The sequence below is a fragment of the Gavia stellata genome, chromosome 5 (assembly GCF_030936135.1).
Source record: "Gavia stellata isolate bGavSte3 chromosome 5, bGavSte3.hap2, whole genome shotgun sequence".
Taxonomy (NCBI): Eukaryota; Metazoa; Chordata; class Aves; order Gaviiformes; family Gaviidae; genus Gavia; species Gavia stellata.
The window spans coordinates 317768-335403 of record NC_082598.1 but is presented as its reverse complement, the minus strand read 5'-3'; the positions used below and the strand labels follow the sequence as shown (position 1 = coordinate 335403).

At 74.5% G+C, this 17636-nt stretch overlaps 4 protein-coding genes across 4 annotated transcripts; 2 read left to right on the top strand and 2 right to left on the bottom strand.

The window, feature by feature from the left end:
* Nucleotides 1-432: 432 nt before the first annotated feature.
* On the bottom strand, nucleotides 433-4760 carry LOC132317042 (programmed cell death protein 4-like). Its single transcript, XM_059817829.1, has 11 exons — nucleotides 4707-4760; nucleotides 3516-3792; nucleotides 2971-3068; nucleotides 2713-2826; nucleotides 1999-2220; nucleotides 1632-1729; nucleotides 1449-1563; nucleotides 989-1096; nucleotides 810-920; nucleotides 573-712; nucleotides 433-484 (listed from the first exon to the last, which is right to left on the bottom strand). The coding sequence occupies exons 1-11, from the start codon at nucleotides 4758-4760 to the stop codon at nucleotides 433-435; spliced, it is 1389 nt and encodes a 462-aa protein (XP_059673812.1).
* A 749-nt stretch (nucleotides 4761-5509) lies between these two features.
* On the bottom strand, nucleotides 5510-10588 carry CCDC142 (coiled-coil domain containing 142). The gene is made up of 11 exons (XM_059817826.1): nucleotides 10541-10588; nucleotides 10095-10216; nucleotides 8168-9633; nucleotides 7965-8051; nucleotides 7722-7886; nucleotides 7440-7597; nucleotides 6778-6930; nucleotides 6497-6611; nucleotides 6233-6410; nucleotides 5939-6150; nucleotides 5510-5763 (listed from the first exon to the last, which is right to left on the bottom strand). The coding sequence occupies exons 1-11, from the start codon at nucleotides 10586-10588 to the stop codon at nucleotides 5510-5512; spliced, it is 2958 nt and encodes a 985-aa protein (XP_059673809.1).
* Nucleotides 10589-11516: 928 nt separating this feature from the next.
* Nucleotides 11517-14514, top strand: TTC31 (tetratricopeptide repeat domain 31). The gene is made up of 10 exons (XM_059817825.1): nucleotides 11517-11556; nucleotides 11666-11937; nucleotides 12146-12229; nucleotides 12467-12535; nucleotides 12761-12928; nucleotides 13024-13155; nucleotides 13322-13379; nucleotides 13719-13809; nucleotides 13887-14028; nucleotides 14356-14514. Exons 1-10 carry the CDS (start codon nucleotides 11517-11519, stop codon nucleotides 14512-14514), a joined length of 1215 nt encoding a protein of 404 aa, XP_059673808.1.
* A 60-nt stretch (nucleotides 14515-14574) lies between these two features.
* On the top strand, nucleotides 14575-15830 carry LOC132317095 (uncharacterized). The gene is made up of 5 exons (XM_059818050.1): nucleotides 14575-14623; nucleotides 14822-14960; nucleotides 15134-15208; nucleotides 15422-15524; nucleotides 15695-15830. Exons 1-5 carry the CDS (start codon nucleotides 14575-14577, stop codon nucleotides 15818-15820), a joined length of 492 nt encoding a protein of 163 aa, XP_059674033.1. The 3' UTR covers nucleotides 15821-15830.
* The last annotated feature ends 1806 nt before the right edge of the window (nucleotides 15831-17636 follow it).

Genomic DNA, 17636 nt, shown 5'->3' with positions numbered 1-17636 from the left:
GCCCCGCGTTCCCGAACCCCTTCCCCGCCGCGTCGCCGCCGCTCGCCCGCCATCGCCCGGTCGCGCCGCTTGCGTCATCACGGCGCGACGGCGGCGAGGCGGCGGCGCCCCCGCGCGGGCGGGAGGGGAAACCGCAGGGTCGGGCCTCCCCCGGGACAGCGCAGCCCCCCCCCCCCCAAACGAGGCCCCGCGGGGACGAGGCCCCTCCCGGGTCGTGTGTGTGTCCCCCCCCCACACAGCCCAGACTCAGCACGTCCTTAGAAGCCGCTTTATTGTGTCCCGTAGCCGGCCCCCACAGCCGGGCGGGGGGCCCGGGGCAGCAGCTGGGGGGGCCCCCCCTGCCCCAGGGAGGGGGACCGCAGGCCCTGGGCCCCCCCCAGCCGCCAGCCTGCCGGGGGGCCGATGGCCGGCAGCACCCCGCGGCGGCCCCGCTCACTGCTTGACCTGTCCCCCATCGCCCTCGCTCACGAAGCGCTTCCGGCCCCTGCGGAGGAGGAGGAGGATGAAGGGGGGGGCACAACACCCCGTGTGTCCCCCCACCCACCGCCGTCCCCCCCCCCCGGTGCCGGTACCTGGCGGGGCAGGCGTCCCGCAGCGCCCTGGTGATGATGCCGCGGTCGAAGCAGAGCTCCACCAGCCGCTCCAGGAGGCCGTGGGCCAGCGGCACGTCCAGGCTGATGTCCCCCAGCTCCTCGTACACCCGCTGGAAGCCCTGGGGGGGGTCGGGGACACGCGGACGCACACACAGAGCAGCGTCAGACCGGGGTGGGCTGCCCACTGCCCCCCCCCACCACGCACCCCGTGCTCACCCGGTTCATCTGGTCCAGCGTCACCAGCCCCGTCTCCCACAGCACCTTCAGCAGCGTCACCATCATGGCCACGGGCCCCTCCCCGGAGCCCTCCAGCACCATCACCACCGCCTGCGGGCAGCGGGCGTCAGCGGGGCCGCGGGGGGCCCCCCCGGAGCCCCGGGACCCCCAGCCCTCACCTCGTACACCAGCTCGTGGTGGAAGTGGGGCACCTCCAGCTCCCGCAGGCAGTGCTCGGCCTCCGACACCTCCCCGGAGAGCAGGTACTCCCGCAGCAGCAGGTTCATCTGGGGACAGAGGCGGCTGGAGCCGGGGCGCGGGGACGCGGCGCGGCAGGGACGTGACAGTGGGGCAGGGGGACAGCGTGGGGACACTGAGGTGTGGCTGGCGGGGGTGGTGTCCTGATGCGGGGGGGGGCACAGGGACAGCCGGGGGTCACCGCTGCCCTGGGTGGGCACCGGGACGTGTCTGGGGGCACACCGCGTCCGGGGTCACGCCCCAAGGGACGCGGCGAGAGGATGTCCGGAGGTGGGGGTGTGCAGGGACAACGGACGGAACAGGGGGACGCGTCCGGGGGGCCAGGCCATGGGCAGGGCTGGGGGAGGCGGTGGCAGGACCGGAGGGCGGCCGGGTGCTGACCTCCTTGACGAGGTGCTTGACGGGGCGCTGGCCGCCCCCCACGCCCCAGACGTTGTCCAGCCGGTTGACATCGCGCTTGATGCGGAGCAGGACAGCGGCGCGGTCGAGGGCGGCCCTGCGGGAGAGGCGGGTGAGGGCGGCGCGCCGGGGCGGGAGGGCGGCGGGGGCCAGGGCGGCGTTTACCTGGCGTGCTCGCAGTCCACGCGCCCCTTGTAGCGCTCCAGGAAATCCAAGGGCAGCGCGTGGTCGGCCACCGCCCGGGCGATGAACTGCCCCAGCATCTGGGGACAGAGCGTCAGCGCTCGGCCGCGCCTGGCCCCACCACCCGCCCGCACCCCGCAGCCGCCCGGCATCCCCCGGCGCGGCCATGGCCCCCCCAGCTCAACCACGTCCCCGCAGAGCATCCCCCGGCACGGCCGTGGACTCCCCCCGGCACGACCGTGTCCCCTCAGAGCATCCCCCCAGCGTGGCCACCTCCCCTCAGAGCATCCCTCGGCACAGCCGTGTCCCCCCGGCACGTCCCCATCCCCGTCCCCGCGCCTGCCGACACCTGGGGGGCCTCGGGGGTGTCGAGGATGAGGTCGGGCAGGTCCCGCAGCATCTTGTCGAAGGCCCAGGCGATGTCCTCGGGGGTGACGACGCGGCCCACCAGGTCGGAGAGCAGGCGGGAGGTCAGCTCGCGGTGGCTGGCCTTGCCCTCCAGCGCCAGGGCCACCGCCAGCGAGGGCACCGCGTGCCGACGGCTGCCCAGGTTCAGCCCCCGCAGCAGCTCCTGCGCCCGGCACGTCACCCTCTGCCACCCGACCCAGGTGACCCCCAGCCCCGCCTCAGGGGACCCCTGACTTCCCCCAGGGACACCCCCTCAGCCCCAAGAGACCCCTTTCTCCCTGCCCCACGCCAGCCTGGCCCCCCTGAAGGTCCCCACCACCACGGGATGCCCAGCCCCTCCCCAAGGGACCCTTCCCCATCCCAGCCTGCCCCATCCCTGAGGGTCCTTGTCACCGAGGAGCCCCTGTCCCCTCCCCCAGGGACCCCCTTTCTCTCCCCCACGCCAGCCTGACCCCCCTGAAGGTCCCCCCCACCACGGGACCCCCCCTCCCCAGGGGCCCCTGCCCCTTCCCGAAGGGTCCCCATCAGCAATGGTCCCCCATACCCCCCCAAGGGACCCTACCCCATCCCAGCCTGCCCCATCCCTGAGGGTCCTTGTCACCGAGGGGCCCCTGTCCCCTCCCCGAGGACCCCAGCCCACCCCGCGCCGACGCACCATGACCTCGCTGGTGTCCCCGTGCTCGAAGTACTCCAGCACCATGGGCTGCACGTTCTTCTCCAGCTCCCCCTCCTCCAGCTCGGGCACCACGGTGGCGTAGACCGTGTCCCCCTGCGCGGACGGGATGATGCCGCTCCTGCCTGCACCGCTGCCCGCAGCCGGCTGGCCCCCGCAGGGGCTGCCCGCGAGGGCGGGGGACGGTTCGGGGCTGGGGGGGGGACGCTTCGGGGCTGGGGGGGAGGGCCGGGGCTGTACCTGAGCTGCCTCGTCGTAGTTGGGGTCGCGGGCGTCGGGCTCCTGGTAGCCGTAGACCACGCCGGGGGCACCCCACACGCCCTTGCCCCCAGCACCGCCTACACTGGGCAGGTGTGGGGTGAGCGGGGGCTCGGTGGCGGGGGGCAGCGAGGCTCCCGGTGGGGGTCCCCCAGGCGAGGACTGTGCCTGGGGCACTGGGAGGGAGCCCAGCCCCACGGGGGAGTGGTGGGGTCATGCAGGGTCCCAGCCCCACGGGGACACAGGAGGGGTCCCAGCCCCATGGGGGTTGCAGGAGGGGAGTGGTGGAGCTATGTGGGGTCCCAGCCCCATGGCGGGGACAGGAGGGGTCTCAGCCCCACGGGGAGCGATGGAGCCATGGAAGGTCCCAGTCCCACGGTGACGCAGGAGGGGTCCCAGCCCCATGGCGGACGCAGGAGGGGTCATACAGGGTCCCAGCCCCATGGGGGACGCAGGAGAGGTCATGCAGGGTCCCAGCCCCACGGGACGCAGGAGGGGCCCTGCCCCACACCGCCGCCGCCCCTCACCTTTCTTGGGCAGCCCGCGGCCCTTGCCCATGCGGGACCTGCGGTCGTGGGCCCTGCCCTTGGGGCTGCTGGGCTCGGGGCCAGGCTCGGCGCCCTCGGAGAGCGACTCGCGGGCCGAGTCCCGGGAGGAGGTGCGCCGCAGCCGCCGCTTGGCCTTGGCCTTCAGCCGCGCCTCGTGCAACAGCTTCTCCTGGGGGGTCCAGGCGCGGGGACCCTCGGCCCCCAGCAGCTCCTCGTCGCCCTCCTCCTCCTCCTCCGCGCCCGCCGGGCAGGGGCCCTGCGCACCGCGGGCACCTTCACCGTGATGCGACGCAGCCTCCCCCGGGACCCCGCTGTGTACCCCCGGCCTCCCCCGGGACCCCCATGTGTCCCTGGCCTCTCCCAGGATGCCCATGGGACCCCTATCATGAACCCCCGGCCTCCCCTGCGACCCCCATGGGACCCCACCATGTACCCCCAGCCCCTCCCGGGACCCCCACAGACCCCCAGCCTCCCCCAGGACCCCCATGGGACCCCACCATGTACCCCCAGCCCCTCCCGGGACCCCCGTAGACCCCCAGCCTCCCCCAGGACCCCCATGGGACCCCACCATGTACCCCCAGCCCCTCCCGGGACCCCCATAGACCCATGGGACCCCCATGGGACCCCACCGTGTGCCCCCAGCCCCTCCCGGGACCCCCGTAGACCCCCAGCCTCCTCCAGAACCCCCATGGACCCCTGCCATGTACCCCTGGCCTCCCCTGCGACCCCCATGGGACCCCACCATGTACCCCCAGCCCCTCCCGGGACCCCCACAGACCCCTGGGACCCCCATGGGACCCCACCATGTACCCCCAGCCCCTCCCGGGACCCCCATAGACCCCTGGGACCCCCATGGGACCCCACCATGTACCCCCAGCCTCTCCCGGGACCCCCAAAGACCCCCGGCCCCCCCCGGGACCCCCCCCCCCCCCCCCCAGCCTCCCCTGGCACTGCATTGACCCCCCCCAAGCGCCCCTTGGCCTCCCCCGGGCCCCCCCGCCCTGCAGGGACCCCCGAGCCCCACCGACTCCCCCCCGCCCCCGCCGGTGCCGGTGCCGCCCCGCGCACGTAGCACCGGTCCCGGTCCCAAGCGGGGCTCAGCCCCCGGGGCGGGGGGGGTGGTAGGGGGGTGTCTCTCGGTGCGGGGCTCGGTCCGGTGCCGTTACTTGCCGTAGCGAAGGGGACGCGGTCGACGGCGCCCAACTCGGCGGCGGGGACGGCCATGGCGGGCGGCACCGGGGCCGCACCGGGCACCGGGGACCGGGACCGGGACCGGGAAGGGGCGCTCGGCTCGGCCCGACCCCGCCCCGCGGCGGAAGTGAAGGGGAGCGGCGGCATCATGGGAGCCGTAGTCGCACCGGGGGCTCCGGTAACACCGGCCCCCGACCCCCTGCCCGGGCCGCGGGGTCCGGGCAGGGGGTCGGGGTCCGGTCAGAGCCCACCCCACCGGGGACCGGGACGGGTCAGAGCCCACCCCACCGGGGACCGGGACGGATCAGAGCCCACCCCACCGGGGACCGGGACGGGTCAGAGCCCACCCCACCAGGGACCGGGACCGGTTAGAGCCCACCCCACCGGGGACCGGGACGGGTCAGAGCCCACCCCACCGGGGACCGGGACGGATCAGAGCCCACCCCACCGGGGACCGGGACGGGTCAGAGCCCACCCCACCGGGGACCGGGGCCGGTCAGAGCCCACCCCACCGGGGACCGGGACGGGTTAGAGCCCACCCCACCGGGGACCGGGACCGGTTAGAGCCCACCCCACCGGGGACCGGGACGGGTCAGAGCCCACCCCACCGGGGACCGGGACCGGTCAGAGCATGCCGCAGGCAGGAGCGGGCGCAGGCAGCAGCAGGCAGGAGTGCCGGGGGTGCCCGGGTCTGCTCCCACCCACAGCCAGGGACGGACACAGGGACAGGGACAGACACGGGGACCCCGGCTCAGCCCGTGCTTTATTGCCGCCACGTGCCGTCAGGCGTCGGGGCTGTTGCCGACGCAGGGCAGGCCTGGCACGCGCCAGCGCCGAGCCCGGTGTAGCCGCAGCGATAGCCACTGCTGCTGGTTGCCCGAGAGGTAGGACTCGGGGATGCCGCTCCGTAGCCGCGCCGGTACATCGGCACCGGGAGCGGACTGGGGGGTCCCCGCCACCGCCGCTGCCTCCAGGGTCTCCAGGCCATGCAGGCTGCCGGTGCCCGGCTCCTGCGCCTGGGCACCGTTGTCCGAGCCTGGCCGGGGAGAGGAGACGGGAGTCAGGGGTGGCGAGGGCCCCCGTCTGTGCCGGGGATTCCGCCTCCCCAAGAGGCGGCTCGCTCCCCAACACCGGCACCGCTGGCAGCCCAGGGTGGCCACCACGAGCCGAGCGCGGCAGGCAGGGGCCGTCCCCGTCCCCCCCTCACTCACAGCAGCGGTGCAGGGAGTGCCAGGGCCGGGGGGCCCCGCCGGCCGCCCCGCCGGGCTGCTGCAGGAGGCAGAGGATGGCCCCGTCCATCTGCTGGAAGACGCGGAGGGAGAGCAGGGACTGCCGGGTCTCGGGGGCCAGCCCGTAGCGCTCCGAGCCCACCAGCTCCCGCACCAGCTCGAAGTCCTGCCGCAGCTGCAAGGCTCCCTGCAGGCTGGGGGGCACCGGCGGCGCTCAGCCCGGCCGCCCCCCGGCACTGCCGGCGCCATCCCAGCCCCACCGCCACCGCCCGCTACCTGAACTTGATCCTCTGGGCCAGGATGTGATCCATCCAGGCCTCCAGGAAAGCCGTGGTCACCCGGGCCAGGGCGGGCGCCTGGGCGTCGCGGGGCAGGAGCTGGGCGCCCTGCAGCACCTGGCCCAGCACCGCCTGGGCCGCCGCCGCCGCGTATGCGCTGGGGGAGCTGGGCAGGTCTGCGGGGACGACGACACGACACCCGCTCAGCCCTGCCCGCGGCGCTGCCCACCGTCCGGCCCAGCACCGAGGCACCCCTACCCACCCGCGCGGAGGCCGACCCTCCAGTGCTTGCCCAGCGGCATGGTCTGGTCGAAGATCTCGGCCGACATCCGCTTGCAGTTGGCGGAGAACATCTTCAGCACATCCCCCGAGAAGAGCTGGGGGGCAGAGTGGGGGGAGCCGGGGTGGCACGGCGGGTCCCCGGCACCCTGCGGCTCCCCTGGCCGTGCCCAGCCGGAGCTGAACCACCGGGCCCCTCCCGGCACAGCACGGCACGGCTCCAGTGGGCTCCTGGATGTCCCGCCTGCCGCGGTCGGGCCATACCTGGATGCTGGCAGCCGTGGAGCGAATCTGCTGGCACAGCTGGCGCTCCTGGTGGGAGAGCGGGGCAGGGGGCAGCGGCGGGGGGGTGTCTCCGGGCTCCGGGAAGGTCCCACTCACCAGCACCACCAGCCTGTCCGTCTCCATCTTCAGCAGCTGGAGGGAAGAGGGGAGAGAGGAATCCTGCCCCACAGCCAGCCCCAGCCCCACAGCCATCCCCAGTCCTACAGCCAGCCCCAGCCCCACAGCCAGCCCCCAGTCCTACAGCAAGCCCCCAGTCCTACAGCCAGCCCCAGCCCCACAGCCAGCCCCCAGTCCTACAGCAAGCCCCCAGTCCTACAGCCAGCCCCAGCCCCACAGCCAGCCCCCAGTCCTACAGCAAGCCCCCAGTCCTACAGCCAGCCCCAGCCCCACAGCCAGTCCCACAGCCAGCCCCCAGTCCTACAGCCAGCCCCAGCCCCACAGCCAGCCCCCAGTCCTACAGCCAGCCCCCAGTCCTACAGCCAGTCCCAGCCCCACAGCCAGCCCCCAGTCCTACAGCCAGCCCCACAGCTAGCCCCAGTCCCACAGCCTCAGCTCAGCCTCCACAGGGAGCAGGCTGACCCCCCTGCCCCGGGGCAGGACCCAGCCCCACACATCGGTCCCCGTCCCCTGCCCTTGCGTACCTGCAGGTCCCCCTGGGTGACGAGCAGGAACTGGGGCAGGGCCCAGGCCGCCAGGTACCGGCAGGCTCTGCCCGTCAGCCAGGAGCAGGCAGCCTGCGCCGTGGCCAGGCAGCGGCCCAGCACCTGCAGGCGCAGGCAGGGCGAGCCGGGCGGGCGGCCTGGGGGAGGCAGGGCATGAGAGGGGTCACGGGGGCCGTGGTGGGGACCGGCACCCGGCGGGCGAGGGTCAGGCCAGAGGGGACCCCCGGGATGCCCGTCCCCGTCCCCCGAGGCCCCACTCACCGGGCAGGCAGGCGGGCAGGGGCCGCAGGCAGCGCAGGGCGAAGGCCAGGGCTGGGTAGAGCTGCTGCAGGCACTGCGCCGTCCTGCTCCGCACCGGCTCTGCCGCCGGCAGCGGTTCCCCCGAGCACTTGTCGGACAGACCCGAGCCTAGGGCGCAGGCGAAGTCTGCGGGGGGGGCACCGGTGAGCAGCCTCATGGCAGCCTCCTGCCGGCACCCCGTACCCCGTACCCCATGCCCCGTACCTCTCTCCCAGCTCCGGAGGACACCCCAGCAGAGCAGGCGTAGGCAGAGCCGCCCCAACTCCTCCTCGCACTCCCGGGGGACCAGGGCTGCGGGAGGACGGGGCGTGAGGGCCAGCGCACCCCGCGGCGGCACCGGAGGGATCCCGGGGAGCCGCTCCTCGGTGCCACCACCCCCGCTGCCCTCCGCCCCGGCCCCCACCTACCCTGGGCGAGGGCGCAGCTCAGCTCCCGCGCAGCGGCCACAGCGCTGCTCGCCCCGCAGGGCGGCAGCCCCAGGCGGTGCCCCAGCGCCGCGCCGGCAGCCCCCCAGAAGAGCGGGCGGTACTGGGTGTGCAGGGCCTCGGCCGCTGGCGCGCGGGAGGCGTCCAGCCACCGCACTGACTTCCAGCCGGCAGAGCTCGGCCCGGCGGCCGTGCCCAGGCTGGCTGCCGGCGGCTCCAGGGGATCGGGGCTCTCCACTGCCACCGGCGGCTTCTCCTGCTTGGGCCCGCGGAGGACGTGGTGCCAGAGGCTGTCGGCGGAGGCCACCAGCTCCCCCAGGACAAGGCCCATCAGCTCCTCGTCCTCCCTGCACAGCGCCCGCAGCTCCCCAGTGAGGCCCGGTGCCTCCTCCCGTCCAGAGGGTCCCGCGTCCACTGCCGCCATGGCACCGCGCTGCAGGGGCCAAGGCACTGCGGCGTCCTCCCAGCAGACACGTTCTGTCCCACCGCCCCCATCCCGCGACTGCAGGAGGGGCTGGAGCCGCTCGGCCGCAAGCCGGCCCCGCTCAGCCGCCAGTATCCCCAGCACCCTGGCCACGGAGAAGGTGTGGGAGCGGTGCCCGGTGGCCCCGTGGCAGCCGGCGGTGCTGGCGGGCAGGCGGCCGGTGATGCCCAGTTCCAGGGCCAGGTCACCCACCACCCGGTTGTAGATCTCCAGGCCCTGGAAGAGGTCGGAGAGCAGCGCCGACGAAGGGGCGGCAGTGGGGCCGGCCCGCGCCAGCCCCTGCAGCCGTGCCTCGGCGTGGCGCTCAGCCAGCCGCGTGGCATGCAGCGCCAGCAGCAGCAGCGCCCGCCGCATGTGCGCCACTGACTCATGCCTGCGCAGCAACAGCGGCCGCAGCCACGGGTCGCTGCGCATCCGCCGCCGCAGCCCGCTCCAGTGGCCGGCGTGTGTCCTCAGCTCCTGGCAGAGCCCCCGCAGCGGCAGGGCAGCCCCCAGCTCCCCCACCGGCAGCTCCGGCTGCTCCACCAGCGCCAGGAGCCGGCGGAGGAAGTCGGAGGAGGCCTTCAGCCGGCGGCTATAGTCGCGGGCGAGGCGGAGGTGGTGGCGGTGCTGCAGCAGGGCGTGCAGGGCGGCACCGCGCTCGGCCACGCGTGGGTGCACGGGGTGGTAGGAGAAGGCGGCGGTGCCGGTGCTGTCGCCGGGCTGGGGCCGCACGTGGCCCTGGAAGGTCTCGGTGCGGGGGTCCTCCCAGACGCAGAGGCAGCGGTGCAGCCCCAGGAAGCTCTGCTCCAGCGAGGCCAGGAGGGCCGGTGTTTCCTCCTCCTCCTCCTCATCATCATCTTCGCCGCTGTCATAGCCGCGCTCGCGGGGCCGCGGGGGCAGCAGGCGCCGCAGGCCGGGGCTGACGCAGCTGCGCAGCATGGCCTCTGCCTTCTGCAGGGAGCGGGCCAGGCCCCCCAGGGAGCTGCTGCCTGCAGGGGCGAGGACCCTCGGTGTGGGGCAATGCGGGGGGCAGCCCCTGCCCGCGGTCACCCCAGCACTGTCCCGGCGCCCGGAGGGGACGGCGGGACAGCCACGCCGCTCTGCAGCCGCCCCGGCCCTGCCAGCGCTGGTTCTGAGACCCGCAGCCCCCGTGGGCACCCCAGGGAGCCCCCGGCCCCTCCTGGCGCAGGACCCGTCCCAGCGGGCTGCCAGGCTGCTCCTGCCGTCTGCCAGCGACACTTACGTACCTGTTACATCTTAATTACGCGCTAATTGTCCAGCGCTTGCCACCTGCCCTGCCCCTGCAGCCACCCACCCCGCTGAGGATGCCGTACCCCACCCGGGTTTCCCCGCTGGCACCCAGGTGGCCGTGGGCGATGGGGGGGATCAGCTCCCCCGGGGCCATCCCACGGCCGGGCTCTGCCCCCCCGGGCCTGGGCCAGCCCCTCACCTGGCTCGGCGGGCTCCCCGCGGGCAGCCCCATCCCCCGGGGCGGGCAGAGGCGGGCGGGCCGTCAGGAGGAGGAGGATGAGGCCGCTCAGACCGGCGCCATCGCCTTCACCCACCTGCGAGGGACCGCGGACGGGTCAGGACGCCCCGTCGGGGGGCAGGGGCGGGGCTACAGGCGAAGGGGCGGGGTTACCGGAGAGGGGGGCGTGACCCGGGAAGATGCCCCGCCCCTCGCCGCTGGCAAGCGCCGAGTCGCCCCGCCGGGGCCACGCCCCCCGTCAGACCACGCCCCGTCCTCGGGGCGGGGGGCGTTGTCAAGGAGACCTCGAGAGCGGCCTCAGGCCCGGTGCCGCCGCCCGGCCCGGGGCCCAGCCGGTGTCCCCGGGCTGAGGACGCCGGGGCCGTCTCCCGCGGGTGCCCTTGTCCGTTCGGGGCCTCACCTGCAGGCAGGGCTCCCCGCCGCGACGCTCAGGGCCGCCGTCCTCCATGCTGGGCCATTCCCCGGGGGTGGCGGGAGGAAATAGGCTTAGGCCGCGCCCGCGCTAATCCGGAGGAACGGGCAGGGCTGACCTGCTGGGAGGGCAGCGCCGCGGTGCCCGGTGAAGGGGGGGGGGGGGCTGAGCAGCGGGATGCGGCCGAACCCGCGGCTTGAGGCGAGGCGGGGACGGCGGGAGGGGACGCGGAGCCCCGGTGCTGCTCGGCGCGGGCCTCACGGGCCGCCGTCCCGCCCACACCCAACATGGCGGCCGGGCAGCCTCAGCCGGCGCCGTGCCCCACTTCCGGTCCGCGCCCCACTTCCGGTCCGCGCCGTGCCCCACTTCCGGCGCGTCCGGTGGCGGCGGCGGCCTGGGGCGATGCGGGGGGTGGGCGGGACGCGGGACCCGGGACCCCCGGGCCGGGGCGCCTCCAGGTTCGGGGCCGCCCCCGCCGCCTGCCCTTGGGGCTGCGTGCTCGGCCCCGGCGGCTGGAGCGGCGGTACGGGGCGGGGGGGAGCCGGGGAGAGGGGCCGGAGGGTCCCCGGGGCGGGGCCGGCGGGTCCCGGGGCGGCTGGGCCTGGGTCCCGCAGCGGTGGGAGCCGCGCTGTGAGCCGGCCCGCCGGGTCTGGGGGTGCTCGGTGGGGCGGGGCAGGGCGGGGGGCGGGGCGAGCCCGGCCCCGCCGCTGCGTTTCGGTTTCGTTTCCGACGGCTCAGGGCCGGCTCCGCTCCCCGCAGCGCCCTTCTGTCCCCGGCACCGGCTGCCCGGTGCTGCCGAGGCCGAGCGCCGCTGGCTGCAGGTACGTGGGGGCCCGGGGGCGGTGGGGGCTGGGCTGGGGGCTGGCTCCGGGGGGCGGCTGGGGCCGCCTCCCCCGGCCCGGTCCCGCCGCTCCAGCTGCCGGTGCCGCCGCAGGCCGCCTCCCGCCCGGCGAACCGCAGCGCGATGGGGGAAGCGTCCGGGGCCCGGGACGCCTTCGGCCGCGGTGAGTCGGGAGGAGTCGCCAGGCGGGGGGCTGCCGGGGGCGGGTGGGGGCTGCCGGGGGTCCCGGCGCTTGGGAGCTGCCGCTGACGGCCCCGGTTCTCCCTGCGCAGGCCCGGGCTTCTGGTACTGCCCCAGCCGGCGGGAGGGGTCCAGCGAGGAGGAGGAGGATGACGAGGAGGAGGAGCGGATCGGCTTCAGCCAGCACTGGGACGTTTCCAGCGAGGACAGCGACTCCCCCTACAACTTCTGTGGGTTCAAGAAGTCTTTCTTGTGCGAGGAGCCTCTGCCCGAGGAACCTCTGCCCGCTTGCCCCCTCCAGAGCGCTCTCGAGCTGAAGATGCACAGGCTGCCCGTGCCCTGGAGCCACCAGGTTACGGCCGAGGTGAGGGGGACGCTCCCTGCCTGTCTGCTGCCCGTTTCTGCTCCCCGTGGCTCCAGCCATGTCACGTTCTCCAGTCCCTCTTGTCTTCCCACCTCCCCGGGGGATGCAGGGGGCTGGCGGCCCTGCTGTCAGCGTGCCCAGGGCCGTCCCGCTCTCCCGGCCGCAGCACGGTGCCAGGCACTCGTGGCTCACGGCTTTGCTCCCCCAGGAAGCGGAGAGGAACGCGCGGGAGCTGGTGGCGGAGGAGGAACGGATGAAGAAGAAGGCGGAAAAGAAGAAGCTGAAGAAGAAGGTGGGTGCACCCTGGGGAGGGGGTCGACATGCCAGCCACAGTGTGCGGGCAGCTGCCCGCATTTCCCTTCCTCCTGAGCCTTGCTGTTGCCCTGGGCGGGGGGAAGCGCATCTCAGGGGGCAGCCCGGGGCTTGCTCCCACCCCCCAGCAGCGCTGAGGCAGAGCTGCAGCGTGGGGCCGGGTGTGGGGATGCGCTGCTCTGCCTGGCGCCTGCTCACAGCTTTCTCCGGCATGCAGAAGCAGAAAGACCGGAAGAAACGAGAAAAATTGGGACAAGAGCTGAAAAACAAGCAGGAGACCAAGTCGGTGAGTGACCGCACCGGCCCCTCGCCCCAGCCTGGCTGTGGGTGCTGCGGCAGCCGGGCCGTGCTGCCTTCGGGGCTCCTCTGAGTCTCCGTGCTGCCTTCGGGGGTGCTGTGAGTCTCCAAAGGCAGGACGCTGTGGCTGCGAGAGCTGCCTGGGGCTGTGGGGAGAGGGATGGGCAGGCAGAGATGCCCCGGCTGCCGTCTCACTCCTGCTCTCTCCTTCCAGAGCACCTCGTCCCCGAGCGGTGCTACGGGTACCGGGCACTCCCAAAACAGCAATGTTGAGGAGGAGGAGGGCTGGCCGGGCCCCAGCCCCTCCCCATGTGTCCGGGACAGCACAGCCTCCTCTGGAGAGGAGGGAGGAGGCCGGGAGGCCAGGGCAGAGGAGATGGAGGTGAGGGCTCCTGGTTCTGGTGCCAGCCTGGCGCGGGGTCTGCCCTGCGGACGGGCCTGGGGCTCTGCCCGCCTCGCTCACCCTGCCTCTCCCAGGATGAGCTGGACTTGAGCTGCACCTTCGTCTTCAAAGCCCGGCAGAAAGCGGGTGTGAAGCTGCTGCCGCCTGGGAAGGAGAAGCCGGCCAGGATGGACGATGCGGAGCCAGGCAAGAGGGTGCCGGGGAAGGTGAGTTGGAGCCCACGGGGCCCTGGGGAGGGACCTGCCCGCCCCACAGGCGCCCGAGCCCTCACTGCCCTGCCTGCCCACCCCACAGGCGCCCGAGCCCTCACTGCCCTGCCTGCCCACCCCACAGGCGCCCGAGCCCTCACTGCCCTGCCTGCCCGCCCCACAGGCGCCCGAGCCTGTACCCCTGGACATGAGTGTGGTGGAGCAGAGCCTGATTCTCGCAGGTCAGTGCCTCAGGCCCCCCCAGGCAGCGAGGGAAGGGGGTGGGCACGTGGTGGCTCTGCCCTGCTGTTTCCCGGCTCTGTGAGTAGCTCTGCTCCAGGGGGGTTTGTGATGGGGCTTCTTGCCGGCACGGCTCTTTGCGGGCCAATGTGGCCCTGGGCTGTCCCTGAGTCGCTTTTCCCCTCGCGGCTGGGTGACGGTGGAGCCGCTGTCTCCTCCGCAGCCCCACTCTCCTCTGCTCGTCCCTAGCAGATGCCCATGTCCCCACTGGGGGCGGGGGGCACGGCTCTGCTCCCCAGCCGGGCTCGAGGGGTCGGCAGTGGGTGATGCTCTCCCTGCAGGCCGCGGCAACCAGGCTGCCCAGAAGGGCCGCTACGCCGAGGCGGTGCAGGCCTTCACGGAGGCCGTGAAGCTGAACCCCAGGGAGCACCGGTGAGCGGCGGGGCTGGGGAGCTGCGTTCCCCAGGGGCTGCCCGTCGCTGGCAGCAGTGACCCTGCTCTCCCCGCAGGCTTTTTGGGAACCGCTCCTACTGCTACGAGAAGCTTCAGCGTTACGAGGAGGCACTCAGGGATGCGCAGGTGTCGCTGGGCCTCCAGCCCGGCTGGCCCAAAGGCTTATTCCGCAAGGGCAAGGCGCTGCGGGGGTTGGAGGTACTGGGGCTGGGCGGGGGGGCTGCGGGGTGCCGGTGGAGCTGGGTGGGGGGCCAGGGCTGGGTAGTGGGGTGCCGGAGCTGGGCAGGGGCTGTGGGGTGCCAGGGGTGGAAGGGCTGGGGGCTGCGGGGTGGGCAGAGGGCTGTGGGGTGCCAGGGCTGGGCGAGGGCCATGGGGTGCCCCTGGGGCTGGGCGGGGGGCTGCGGGGTGCCATCGGCACCAGGCAGAGCCCTGCGTGGGCTGGAGCAAGGGGCCGGGTGCCAGGGCTGGCCAGGTGGGGGGCCCACGCAGCCGACAGGAGCTCAGCCCCTCTCTGCCGGGTCCCAGCGCTACGCTGAAGCCGCCAGTACGTTCAGGGAGCTGCTGTGCCTGGACGGCTCCGACGCCGAGGCGGCTGCCCAGCTGGAAGCCTGCCGGGCCCGGCTGCGGGTGAGTCTGCAGCGTTCCTGTCCCCGGCATCTCCGGCTGCCGCCCCACAGGGCCTGACCTCCTCTCCCCCCACAGCAGAGCAGCCCCTGCAGCTGGAGCAGCCTGGGGGGGGTCCCCATGTCTCCGTCCCTGCTGGAGGCTGGGGAGCCGCCGCTGCTTCCCTCCGGTAAGGGACCTTGGTGCCGGTGGCAGTTTTGCTTTGGAGCTGTTGGCAGAGCTGGCGGCAGGGGAGGGTGTGGGGGGACCTGGGCTGTGGTCTCAGGGCTGGAGGGGGTCTCAGGGGGATGCTGGAGCTGGGGCTGGCCCTTGGTGGGTGCTGTGCCGGCCCACGCAGCCAGCTGAGCCTGTCCCTGCCTCTCCATAGGGGAGTGGGCGAGCGGGAGCTGCCGGGACACAGACCCGAGCGGCTTCGTGACTGTTGCGAGCTCCAGGAGCCAGGCGAAAGGCCAGGGCCGGGCTGCGGCCAGCAGCCAGCAGACGCTGCCTCCGACCCATCCCGCCAGGTAGGGCCGGGGCTGGTGGGGCTGGGACAGCCCCATGCCCGGCTGGGACAGTGCCAGGCGCTTACTGGGGGCGGTGGGTCCCAGAGCTCTCATGGAGCTGGCGGTGCTGGAGGGGGTCCTCAAGCTGGTGCAGGACAGAGCCAGCTGCTGGTGACACTGGTGCGCTTTGGCAGGGACTGCTATCCCCTCTGGGTGGGGAACGTCACCCCCAGGATCAGCGAGAAGGTGCTACACAGCTCCTTTAGCCGGTGAGCGTGTCTCCGTGCTGTGCCCCTGCAGCCCCCCTGCCCTCGGTGCCCCACCAGCACCGCGCCCGTCCTGCCCCACGCCACTGCCCTGGTGCCCTGCCAGCCCCGTGCCTGTCCCCATTGCTCGGTGCTCCTGGCCGGGGCAGCAAGCCCTGCGAGGGAGACATGGTGGGGGGGTCTCTCTGCCATGGGTGCTAACTCTCCACCCCACAGGTTTGGGGAGATCCGCTTCATCCGAATGCTGCTGGAGAGACGCTGCGCCTTCGTCAACTACACCCAGAAAAAGGCGGCAGAAGCGGCCTATGTGGCCATGCAGGTGAGCCGGGGCTGGGCACCGCGCCGTGGGGCCCCTCGGGGCTGGAGGAGGGCGGCAGGAGGTGCCTGGCACGGGACGTGGGGGTGCCTTTCCTGGGCTCAGCCCCTCCTGCCATGCCCCCTGCCCCGGGGGGGCAGCGCTGCCAGCTCAGCTCCCCCTCTCCCCCCCAGGATGCTGAGGTGGAGGGAAGCAGGCTGGTGCTGCAGCTCAAGCACCCATCCCACGCCACTCCGGCCCCCCGGCCGCACCCAGAGCCCCACGGTGAGGTGGGTGCCCCCCTCGGCGGGCTCCTGTAGCCCGGGGCTCTCCTCAGCTTAACGGCAGTGGAGCTGAACCCTCTGTGGTGCGGCATTGCCCTCCTGCACCGCTGGCACGCTGCGGAGCGGGACCCTCGGCACTGCCACCTCCTGCCCGCTGCCCCAACGGATGGCTGGGATGGGACGCCGCGACTCCCTGCCCGTCCCGCCCCGGGCAGAATCCTCCTGGCACGGAGACCTGGAGGCATCGGCCACTGCGGGCATTTGCCCCGGTCTGGAGGAGCCGGCACAGTCCTGGGAGGGCCCTGCCTGCTCCTTCCTGCCGGAGCCGGGGGCTGCCTGCTCTGCCCCCCGGCGTCTGGGCCCTGGGCAGTGGCTCCTGGCCCCGTGCAGGGCAGGGGGGCGTGTGGGGAGGGGGCTGGCAGTGGGGCCCCCTGCTCCCCCCTGTCACCGGGGCTCCGGGGAGCTGAGCCAGGGCCTGCCCTCGCCCTGCCTGTGCCTTTTCCCTCCGCAGGGACCTGCCCCGCTCCTGCCGCCTCTGCGGGTGGGGGTCCCCCCCTCCTGGTGCCTTGTGGGGCTGTCCCCAGCTGGGGCTGCTGTCCCCCCTCCCCAAATGCCCCGGCCCTGCCCAGGGAAAGCGTGGGTCCTGCCTCCTGTGGGTCCCGTGAGGCCGCCGTGGGTGGGCGCCCACCCCCCAGCTCCTCGTGCCGGGGGGAGCCGGCTGCAGGCGGCAGGACGGGGCTGCGCCCCGTGGGGGTGGCTGGTCCCCTCGGCTCCCTCGGGGGTTTGTACCCGCTTTGGGGTTTGTACCCGCTTTGGGGTTCGTACCCGCTTTGGGGTTCTTAATAAAACTGAGAGCCAGCGGCGGCCGTCTGTCCGTCCCTTCCCCTCCCGCGTCGGCCAACCTGCTCGGCCCCCGGTGCTCCGGTTCCGCATCCGCCGGCACAACCTGCCCCGGAGCTCAGCCCGGTGCCCCCCGTTTCCTCCGGCTCCTGCCGTCTCCGTTCCCCCCGCCCTGCGCCTGCACCCCCGCGGCTCCCGCTGCCCCGCTCCCCCCTCGCAGGGGCCCGGGGGGGGTCAGTGCCCGGCGCTGCCGGTGCTTGGGGCCGGCCCGCCGCTCCTCCCGCCCGCACCCCCCGGTCTCTAACCGGAACACTCCCCCGGGGCGCCCGCGGCTCCGACCGCTGCCGGTCCCAGCTCCCGTGCAGGTCCACCGGCGGCCAGCAGGGGGCGGCCTCGACCCGCCCGGCGGCGGCTCCGGTGGCCGGATCGGGCCCTGCCCGGTGTGGGGCGGTGCTTGGGCGGCGGCCCCCGCCACGGCACGGCTCCCCCCCGCCCCCATACGGCTCCCCGCGGTGTCCCGGGGCATCCCCGGGCGCCGGTACCGGACACCCAGCACCGGGTGTGCAGTAACCCCCGGTGCAGCCCCCCCTCCCCGGCGGGGCACGTCCGCCCCCCCGAGCCCTCTGCACCGGCCGACCCTCCCCGCAGCGCCCCGCTCCCGGCGCCTCTGGGCGTGGGGAAGGGCCCGGGGGGGGGACGGGTCTGCCCGGAGACCGGGACCGTCCGCTCCGCTCCGCTCCGGGGGCCGCCTTAGCCCGGGAAGCAACGGGGACCCCCAGCTCCTGCGGCCGCGGGGGCTCCCGGGGCTCGCCCCGGCTCGGGGGCAGGCGGGGCCGGGCCAGCCCCGAGGCAGCGGTGATGGGCGCGGCCCCGCGGGGGGCAGAGCCCGGGGTCCCCGGCAGCGGGGGGGGGGGGGGGCTGCCGCCGCGGGGAGGTGCCGTGCCGGTCCCGGGCCCCCCGCCCCGCTGTAATGTCGTCTGCGGGTGACGGGAGTCGCAGGGGCCGTGGCAGG

What these genes read in the sequence shown, in the direction of transcription:
- LOC132317042 (XM_059817829.1), bottom strand. Translation starts at nt 4,760, where the DNA reads ATGGCCGTCCCCGCCGCCGAGTTGGGCGCCGTCGACCGCGTCCCCTTC. An exon ending in CCGCGGGCTGCCCAAGAAAG is followed by an intron (nt 3,069 to 3,515) that starts GTGAGGGGCGGC and finishes TGCCCAGTGTAG; the next exon opens with GCGGTGCTGGGGGCAAGGGC. An exon ending in ACCACGAGCTGGTGTACGAG is followed by an intron (nt 921 to 988) that starts GTGAGGGCTGGG and finishes CGCTGCCCGCAG; the next exon opens with GCGGTGGTGATGGTGCTGGA.
- CCDC142 (XM_059817826.1), bottom strand. Translation starts at nt 10,588, where the DNA reads ATGGAGGACGGCGGCCCTGAGCGTCGCGGCGGGGAGCCCTGCCTGCAG. An exon ending in CCTCCGGAGCTGGGAGAGAG is followed by an intron (nt 7,887 to 7,964) that starts GTACGGGGCATG and finishes CCCCCCCCGCAG; the next exon opens with ACTTCGCCTGCGCCCTAGGC. An exon ending in GCCCAGAGGATCAAGTTCAG is followed by an intron (nt 6,151 to 6,232) that starts GTAGCGGGCGGT and finishes GGTGCCCCCCAG; the next exon opens with CCTGCAGGGAGCCTTGCAGC.
- TTC31 (XM_059817825.1), top strand. Translation starts at nt 11,517, where the DNA reads ATGGGGGAAGCGTCCGGGGCCCGGGACGCCTTCGGCCGCG. An exon ending in GCCACCAGGTTACGGCCGAG is followed by an intron (nt 11,938 to 12,145) that starts GTGAGGGGGACG and finishes TTGCTCCCCCAG; the next exon opens with GAAGCGGAGAGGAACGCGCG. An exon ending in GCAGAGCCTGATTCTCGCAG is followed by an intron (nt 13,380 to 13,718) that starts GTCAGTGCCTCA and finishes CTCTCCCTGCAG; the next exon opens with GCCGCGGCAACCAGGCTGCC.
- LOC132317095 (XM_059818050.1), top strand. Translation starts at nt 14,575, where the DNA reads ATGTCTCCGTCCCTGCTGGAGGCTGGGGAGCCGCCGCTGCTTCCCTCC. An exon ending in CCTCCGACCCATCCCGCCAG is followed by an intron (nt 14,961 to 15,133) that starts GTAGGGCCGGGG and finishes GCGCTTTGGCAG; the next exon opens with GGACTGCTATCCCCTCTGGG. An exon ending in CTACACAGCTCCTTTAGCCG is followed by an intron (nt 15,209 to 15,421) that starts GTGAGCGTGTCT and finishes TCCACCCCACAG; the next exon opens with GTTTGGGGAGATCCGCTTCA.